The sequence below is a fragment of the Sorex fumeus genome, unplaced genomic scaffold, assembly GCF_029834395.1.
Source record: "Sorex fumeus unplaced genomic scaffold, SorFum_2.1 ptg000095l, whole genome shotgun sequence".
Taxonomy (NCBI): domain Eukaryota; kingdom Metazoa; phylum Chordata; class Mammalia; order Eulipotyphla; family Soricidae; genus Sorex; species Sorex fumeus.
In genome coordinates, this window is record NW_026606152.1 from 8,297,766 (window position 1) to 8,307,461 (window position 9,696).

The 9,696-nt window shown below is 48.5% G+C and overlaps 1 protein-coding gene across 1 annotated transcript in view; it reads right to left on the bottom strand.

Annotated features, from left to right (window-relative positions):
- PSPC1 (paraspeckle component 1) overlaps window positions 1-7,232 on the bottom strand; it is a 58,880-nt gene extending 51,648 nt beyond the window's left edge. The window contains exons 1-2 of the mRNA XM_056132960.1: window positions 6,837-7,232; window positions 3,197-3,498 (exon numbers count right to left, since the gene is read on the bottom strand). Of these exons, the coding sequence (XP_055988935.1) occupies window positions 3,197-3,498; window positions 6,837-7,196 (662 nt within the window). The 5' untranslated portion in view covers window positions 7,197-7,232. The remainder of the gene's footprint in view (window positions 1-3,196; window positions 3,499-6,836) is intronic.
- Between the last annotated feature and the right edge of the window lie 2,464 nt (window positions 7,233-9,696).

The following is a 9,696-nucleotide window of genomic DNA, read 5'->3' on the forward strand; positions in this document are numbered from 1 at the left end:
CCCTGCCTGCCTCAATAGAAGGTGCTTTTCTTCCTCCTTGCCCTCCTCTTCCACTCCCTTCTCCCTCTCCTTCCCCTCTCTTTCCCCTCCTGGGAATTGTGGTTTGCAATACTGATACTGAAAGTTGAACATACGTACAAAAACTAATAGATTTACAAGGCCAGCAGTCAAAAACATGAACGTCTACACATGTAATAAAATATAACTTAAGGAGGGGAGAGACAGTACAGCAGGTAAGGTACTTGCTTTGCATGAGTCTTATCCAGTTTCAATTCCCTGCACCCTATATACTCCCCCCTGAGCCTGCCAGGTATGATCTTTGAGTGCAGAGCCAGGAGTAAGCCCAGAGCACACAAACAGGTATGGCCCAAAACAAAAGCAAACTAAAGAACACAAATTTGGAACACAAATTTGCCAACAAAACAGAATATGAGTACCATGATATGGGTAAAGTCTCATAAATATTATGCTAACATGACTCACATACAGGAGACTCAAGTTTAATCGCTAGCACCATATATATGGTCCTCTGAGCCCAATCAGGAGCAAACTAACTAAAGCACCTCAAGGTACTTTAAAAAACAACACCAGAAACAAAAATTTATGCTTTAAAAAGAAAAAGACAGGGGGCTGGAGAGATAGCACAGTGGGTAGGGCGTTTGCCTTGCACGCGAGCGACCCAGGTTCAATTCCCAGCATCCCATATGGTCCCCTGAGCACCGCCAGGAGTAACTCCTGAGTGCAGAGCCAGGAGTAACCCCTGTGCACAGCCAGGTGTGACCCAAAAAGGAAAAAAAAAAAAAGAAAAAGAAAAAGACATAAAAGAACATATGCAGTACGAAAAAAGACTAATTTGTAACTATAGAAAGGTCCACAGCTGTCTAGGACAGGCAGAAACTAATACCTGCAGAAGTTGGGGACCAAGACAGATAGAGGACAGGAAGGCAGTTTAAGGAACTATTAAACTCAGAATGCTGATGCCCGGATAGGAAATGCTGCCGAGGCAGGAGTCTCATGGTCCACTTCATCTCTGTCCCTTCGCAAGGAAGAACCTATGTCTGAGAAAGTCTATTACAAAGATGTTTGTCCCGAAATACTAAGGCCCTAAAAAGCATAAAAGCCTAGCCCGAATAAAGTTAAGCATTCTGCCAAATACTCTTACTGGTTACTGGTTCTAAGCAAATGCAAGAGGAGAGGGAGAGGGGTAAGCCACATCTGGTTGTACTTGGGGGTTTCTCCTGGCTCTGAACCCAGAAATTAGTCCTGAAGGTGCTCTGGGGATAAGGGATGCTAAGGATCAAACCTGGGTCAGCAGCACACAAGGCAAACACCCTAACAGCCATACTATCTTTCCAGGCTCCCTAAGCAATAGGTATTGTATGTGGAGGACAGTCGGGGATGGTCTGTGAGGCTATGAGCACTCTGACACTGATTTCCTCTTATTTGTCTCTTTACTCAATCCTCATGGCATCCCTTCTTCAGGCCTGTTGACCCAAGGCCGGTCTCCAGCACAGAAGGGCACAAAGAAATCTAATTAATACAAATGTTCTGTCTCCTATCTATCTGCTAGCTCGTTTCTGTAGTCCTGAGGGTGAAACCCAAGCCTCACAATGAAGGTCTGTACATTCAGTAGAGATCAACTTCCTCACGCCTGTTATCTTGGCCATGGGGACAGGTCAGACCAGGCTTTTTTCAACTTTCTTCACTCAGACCATTTTCTGCCTGAGAAATATAACATGGACTTACACTGCCACAAAAACCTTGGATTCATTCCAGTTGATAATGAATTTGATTTTCTGATCACTGCACATACAAACTTTTTACTGATTTCTGGGGGTACTCAGGGGACCTAGGATCCTTGACTGGAATGCAGAGGAGCCAGCATGAGGGGAGAAGAAAGGCAAAACCAGCAGGCCAATAGTTGATGATCTTAAGCATTATTGTAAACTTAGTTCAAATGGAATAAAGGTACTGTGATTCTCAAGAAAAAGAAAAAGAAAAAAGAAACCTTTCATTATTGTCAGTTTTTTCAAGACCCTAATAGTCACTTTACATGACCCCATAGGGCACAAACAATTTAAAAAGCTAGGGATAGATCACCTACAGAGACTTATTAATACTTACTGAGTACTGTATGCATGCAAAGTACACAGTTAATATATTGTGTATATTATATAATATTAATATAAAATATATATTAATATTAATATACTCTGTATATATATATCCATATAAATGGATGCAAAGTACACAGTTAATATACGCAAATTACATGAAACGATATTAAAAAGTCATCCATTCAAATAAAAATTTCTGCTTTTCATATAACAGAAAGATGAATAAAAAACTACAATAGGAAATACGCTGAGAGCAATGGAGACGGTGCCCAAGCTAGAATACAGGCCTGCCCTGTCAGAAGCCCTTGGTTTGACCTCCACAGTTCCCTGAAGGCCACCCAAAGCAACCCAAGGAGGTGTCATCTAGCACCATCAGACAGAACTCAAAAACAACAAGAGAGAGTATTTCCTGAGGTTCAAGAATCACAGGGAATTTTTTTTTTAATTATCACTCCTAGAGCCAGAGTGAACATTACCACAGGTAGGACATTTTGCCTTGTACACGACTGACAGATGATCTGAGCACTACATATGATCTGAGCACTGCCAGGATTGATCCCTGAGCCGAGAGCTAGGAGAAAGCCCTGAGCAAAGCCGGTATGGCCCAAAAAACATCACTTTCACTGTCATTCCATTGTTCATCGATTTGCTCGAGCGGGCCCAAGACTTGTTACTGTGTTTCGCATATGGAATACGTCACAGGGAGCTTGCCAGGCTTTGCCAGCAGACTCAAGACTTGTTACTGTGTTTGGCATATGGAATGTCACAGGGAGCTTGCCAGGCTTTGCCACGCGGGGGAGAGAATCTCGGTAGCTGGCCGGGCTCTCCGAGAAGGGTGGAGGAATCAAACTTGGGGCAGTCATGTTGGCTGCGTGAAAGGCAAACACCCTACCCGCTGTGTTATCACTCCAGCCCAAACAAAAATATATCATTCCTAATTTGTATAGGTAAACAAAAATTGCTTATCAACATCACTGAGTATTCACTCAAAACCTACTAAGAATTAGGAAAGACAGAATTTCAGTATGGAAAGTAGACATAATATGTAACTGGACATAAGACAGATTTGTAAAACTTACGTTGTTAGCAAAAATGCCCCATCACCACATCTTTCCAGGGCCTTTCTTGCAGGAGGTTTTGCTGCAAATTCTACAAAACCTTTTCCTGTGGCTCTACCTCGGTCATCCACAACCACAACTGCTTTCTCTACTGGACCAAACTGGGAAAACGCCTGCTCCAAAAGCTCATTGGAAACAACAGGAGAAAGGTTCTTAACGGTTAAGGCTGCTCCATGTGTAGCAAAACGAATTCGAAGAGGTCTACTCTTCAAAATGGTGCCATCCAGTTCTGCCTTTGCAATTTCAGCCAATGTTCTGGATTCCTTTAAGGGGGGAAAAAAAAATCACTTGTTAAAGAAAGCTTTTTTTTTTTCAATTTTTTTTTTGAGCCATTAAGTAACATGCTCAGTGATCATTCCTAGCTGAGACCACATGTAGTGGCAGGAAACGTACCCAGCCAGCAGCAAGGTAAGAGACTTCCTGCTGTACTATCTCACCAGCCCCAATATTAAAGGACTATTTAAAAACCATTTTAAGAGCTTTTTAAAGAACTATTTACACTTCTACTTAACAATTATTTATGACTCTTAACAGCTCAAATTGTCATATTTTATAAACCAAATTCTATTTTGCAAATGACAAATTCTTAACCTTTCTAGACCAAAATTTAACATATAGGTTTGGAGGCACAGGTACCAAAGGAGAAAAAAAATAAGCAGTTTTTTTTTTTTTTTTTTTTTTTTGCTTTTTGGGTCACACCGGCGATGCGCAAGGGTTACTCCTGGCTCTGCACTGAGAAGTTACTCCTGGCAGTGCTCAGGGGACCATATGGGATGCTGGGAATCGAACCCGGGTTGGCCGCGTGCAAGGCAAATGTCCTACCCGCTGTGCTATCTCTCTCCAGCCCCGAAGCAGCTCTTTTCACTTTGCAATTTTATAAGCCAATGAGTTGTGTTTTCTTTCCTTTGAGAGTGGGGATAGGTGTTTCCTAAGCAGTGTTGGAAAGGGAGTGCAGCAGCTGCTTTTCTGCAAATGGGCTGGCGGATTCCATCAAGGGCCAAGTATGTGAAGCTGCTTAGAGTCCCACAGTGGTGGCCTCCAGAGCTGCCCCTGAAGATGCTAGGGAATCATATGTCGTGCTGGGGATAAACCCGGGTCAACACAAGCAAGGCAAACACTTTACAGCTCATCAAACACATCTCCCAGCCCCAAGTCAGTTGTTTTATAAAGAAAAAGCAGTGAGCTGTGCTGTCCAAAATAAAAGCCACCAGGGGCTGGAGAGAGAGCACAGCGGGTAGGGCGTTTGCCTTGCACACGGCCAACCTGGGTTCAATTCCCAGCATCCCATATGGTCCCCTGAGCACCGCCAGGAGTAACTCCTGAGTGCAGAGCCAGGAGTAACCCCTGTGCACAGCCAGGTGTGACCCAAAAAGAAAAAAAAAAAGCCAAGAGCCAGAGCTATTTAAACTTAAATGGAACCAAAGACAATAAAGGGGTGAGGTCTCAGTACCTAGCTGGATTCCCAGCAGTACTGCCAGGCATGAGGTACAGCCCTAGAGGCCCTCCAGCACCAGAGATGGCTCCGAAAGCCCAGTACGGCAGCCCAAAACAAATCCTTCCCCTGCCACTGAACTTCTGGCCCAGTTGGTGACATTATCACCAGAAGAGACCCCCCCCCCCCAGCCCCTGAACATAGCTTGGAAGGCCCCCGCCCCAAATAAGTAAAACTTGGAGCCAGAGAGAGAGACGACTCAGCAATGGGTCACATGCCTCATTTGAGTCCCTGGGGGCAATCCCCAGCACCAAAAAAAACAGTTAACAACTAAGTTTTTTAAGACCTCGACTAAACTAGTCCCGTTTTAAAATTCAACAGTCCCAAATCACTGTTAGCTGAATGCTCAAGGTATGGGCAGGTAGCACTGTAGCACTGTCCTCCCTTTGTTCACTGATTTGCTCCAGCAGGCACCAGTAACATCCCCAATTCTGAGACTTGTTACTGTTTTTTGGCATATCAAATACGTCAAAGGTACATTGCCAGGGCAGGAGACTCTCAGTAGCTTGCTGGGCTCCCCAAGAGGAGCAGAGAAATTGAACCCGGTCAGCTGTGAGCAAGGCAACCGCCCTACCCACTGTGCTATTGCTCCAGCCCCATGAGCAGGTAAGGTAAACTAAAGAAGGAACTATTAATAGTAATTTTTAAACCGGTAGGAAGAAAAATGATTTGTTTTTTGCCTTTTGGGTCACACCTGGCGATGCACAGGGGTTCCTCCTGGCTCTGCACTCAGGAATTACTCCTGGCGGTGCTCAGGGGACCATACGGGATGCTGGGAATCGAACCGGGGTGGCTGCGTGCAAGGCAAACACCCTACCCGCTGTGCTATCTCTCCAGCCCTTTTTTCCAGTTCTGTTTTTTTTTTTTGAAAAAGGATTTTTGACCCCATAAATTACTTATTGGCTCTAAGATAAGACCACCAAAATTATAGGGGGAAAAAAACCAACTGCCATATTAAAAAACACACACTCACATATAGCACAACATTCTCAACCCAGATTCAATGTTTCCCAAAATACGTGACACTACTCCCATTATTCACAATTTTTAAATGAAGGAAGGGGCAAAGACCAACACATCAGGAAGGTGCTGCCTTGAATGCAGTCAACCCAGCACCGCAAAGGTCCTGAAGCCTTACCCGGAGTGATCCCTGGGCACAGTTAGGACCAAGCCCTGAGCACCACCCGATGTGCCCCCAACCCCGCCCCATTAATAAAAAAAAATTAAAACGGGAATGTTGGGCCCATGAGAGGGGCAGTAAATAGTCAACACAGTTGAATAGTTGGGACATACTTTCTGTTTGCTTCAATAAGGTAGTGTGGGGGCTGCAGCAATAGTACAGTGGTAGCGGAGGGTGTCTGCTTTGACAAGAGCTACCCTGGCTCCATCCTTGGAAGCACAGAGCTAGGAGTAGCCCCTCTGCCCGGGTGTGGCCTGAGAACATAAACGAAGCACAATTCTGTATGTTACTGGCACACATTTCCAATTTTCTAGGGAGACAGATGCGTATTATCGAGTATCGAGCTGCGTAAGAAAAATACACAGTCCTAGAGAATTCATCTCCGCCCCTACAGAACGTTTGAGGCTTGTTCCAGAGAGGAGCCCTAAGCACCGGGCTTCACCGTGGCGGGAGGTCCTGGAGCGGCCGCCGCAGGCAGCGAACCAGAGGGGCGGGCTCCAGGAGCTCGCGCCCGATTGGCACGTGGCGCCCAAGGCCCGCCCCTGGGCCCGCGCCGCGTCAGAGGCGACGCGACTCCGGAAGCTGGACCCGGAGGGGCCGGCACCGGGGAGCCACCGCCAGGGCGCCTCCCCCCTCCCCCACGCCCCCCCGTCCACCCCCCACCCCCGAGGCTGGGTCGGAGGGAGCGGAGATGGCAGAGGGCGGGAGATGGCAGAGGCAGGGCCGGCGGGAAAGGGGGCGCCGAGGCGGGAGGCGGCACGGGCAAGACTCGGCGGGCGAGGGCAGCAGCGGGGAGAGGGAGGCCGGCGGGAAAGGGGGGGTGAGAGACGGTGGGGGGAGCAGGGCAGGCGGGCGGGGGAGCGGGGCCGGGGAGGCGGGGGGGGGGGCGGGGACGCGAGAGCGGCGGCGCCGGCCGGCCCGGCCCTCACCAGGCGGATGAAGCCGAAGCCGCGGTCGCGGTTGATGAAGACCTCGCTGGGCTCGCCGTAGCGCTCGAAGAGCCTCTTGAAGTCCTCCTCGGTGATGTCGGTGGGCAGGTTGCCCACGAAGAGGCGGCAGCGCTGCGTGTAGGTCTTCTCGCCCGGCTTGAGGAAGCTTTTGATGTCGATGGTGAAGCCCAGCTCCTCGTCCGGGCGCTCGTCGGCGAGCGCGGGGGGCGCGGGTTCCGCGGGCAGCGCCAGCGCCATGGCGGCCGCCGGCTCCCCCTCGCCCGTCGCCGTCTCGAGCGCACGGAGGCGAGCCGGGTTCTTCTCTATGCGCACCTGCTTCAGGTTTCCTCTCAGCATCATCCTCGGGGTCGCCGGCGCAGAGAACGCTCCTAGGCCCGGGCCCGCGGGTGGGGAGGCGGCCGCCGACGCGCTGCACCGGCCGCCGCACGTCCAAAATGGCGTCGCCGGCAGCCGCAGTTGGAGAGACGCGAGCGCGGCCCCGCCCCCGCCCGCCCGCCGGGCCCGACGGCGCCTGCGCGCGCCCGGGCTAACGGCCGCCGCCGGCCCCGCGTGCCGCCGCGCCCCGCGCGCTCCGCTCCCCCTCCAGGGGTCGCTGTCGAGCGCAGAGACTGGAAGAGCCCGGGGCATCCGCGGGTGCCGCCCAACCCCCAGCCCCGCCGCTGAAAACAGATTGTTGATTATTGGTGGGGAAACTGCCGTTGGGTGACGAAAAGTTAACCTGCGGAGCGTTTGGGCTCAAGCATGCTTTTAACCCCGGATAGTCATTTTGCTTATGAAAGTTGAACCAGATCATGAACTGGCAGCCATATGCCGGAGGTAAACAAAAGAGTTTTCGGTAATGAACCTGATTCAGGGTCCGAGAGTAAGGGCTTAAGATGCTTGTATTGCATCTCGCTCACCCTAATTTGATACTGGCCACCGCAGATGGTACCCCACACCCCCCCCAAATCAATAATAGCCCCTGAGCGCTGCAGATGCTAACCCACCCCCACTCCCACTAAGAAGCGCTAGATTGCAAATATTTTAAGATACGCACCCATACATTGTCTACCAGACTACTCACTTCTGCACAGTGCCAATCCTCAGTCTTAGCTGAATATTAAAAAAAGGAAACAGTTCCCACCTTGAAAAAACGAGTTAAGCAGTTTCTCATTAGAAGAACATTCCCGTGTCTGTTATCCACGGGAAATGAAAACTTGTGTGCCCACAAAAATCTGTATACAAATTATTTGTAATCAGCATATGCAGAAAATCAAATGTCCAACTGGTGATTGGATAGGCAGCAGTACATTCATATAATAGAATTAATCAAAAGAGTAAACTGCTGGGCCAAAGTCACAGTGCAGCAGGCAGAGCCTTTGCCACACCTTGGTTCCTTCCCTGAATCCCCACCAGGAGTGATCCCTGAGCACAAAATCAGGGGTAAGCCATGAGCACCTCCGGCTGTGGACCAAAAGCAAAGTTTGAAATTAACCTGGGCTGCACCTGACACCAATGCCCAGTGCCATTCCCAGTTCAGATTGAATTCCCTTTGTCATATTATACCCTAGTCATCTCAAAATTATATTTTCATGGAACTGTAGCATTGTCCTCCCATTGTTCATCGATTTGCTCCAGCAGGCACCAGTAACATCTCCATTATCAGACTTGTTGTTACTATTTTTGGCATATCGAATAGACAGGGAGCTTGCCAGGCTCTGCCGTGAGGGAGGGATACTCTCGGTAGCTTGCCAGGTAGCTCTCTGAGAGGAACAAAAGAATCGAACCTGGGTCAGCCACATGCAAGGCAAACACCTTACCCGCTGTACATCACGGGTAGCTTGCCAGGCTCTCCGAGAGGGATGGAAGAATCAAACCCGGGTTGGCCACATGCAAGGCAAACACCCTACTGGCGGTGCTATCACTCCAACCCTTTATTTTCAGACTGGGTTATTTCTATTGAAATGTGTTTCTTCATTTGCTTTGGTAATTTATGTTCTACATATAATAGAAATATACAGTAATATTATTTACTTTCTGACTTACTTCACAGAGCATATTTATCTCAGATTCCATCTATGTTGTTAAAGACTTATTTATAAAATTTTTTTAAAAGCAAGGCGCCTGGAGTGATAGTGGGTAGGGCGTTTGCCTTGCACGCGGCTGACCTGGGTTCGATTCCCAGCATCCCCTATGGTCCTCCAGGCACTGCCAAGGGTAATTCCTGAGTGCATGAACCAGGAGTAACCCCTGTGCTTCGCAGGGTGTGGCCCAAAAAGCCAATAAATAAATAAATAAATAAAAGCAAGGTGCTTAACGGAAAAGGAGAGAGAGAGCAAGAAGAAAAGTGTCTCCCATAGAGGGAGGCTGGGGGTGGGGGGATGGGGTGTCGGGGGATGGTGTAGGGAAGCAGGGGACCTTGGTGGTGGGAAACGTACACTGGTGTAGGAATGGGTGTTCGATCATTGTATGACTGAAACTCAACCATGAAAGCTTTGTAACTATCTCACGGTGATTCAAATAAAAATTAATTTAAAAAATGTTTAAGAGCTGGTTTGTATTCCATTGAATATATGTTCCATAGACACATTTTCCATTTGTCTATGGTTGAGTGTTTAGGTTCTATTTTCTGGTTATTAAGAATGGTGCTTCTTGGGACTGAAGTAATAGCACAGCGGGGAGGGCATTTGCCTTGCACACGGCTGACCCAGGTTCGATTCCCAGCATCCCATATGGTTCCCCAAGCACCGCCAGGAGTGATTCCTGAGTGGAAGGCCAGGAGTAATCCCTGTACATTGCCAGGTGTGACCCAAAAAGAAAAAAAAAAAGAATGGTGTTTCTATGAATATGCCCTTTTGAA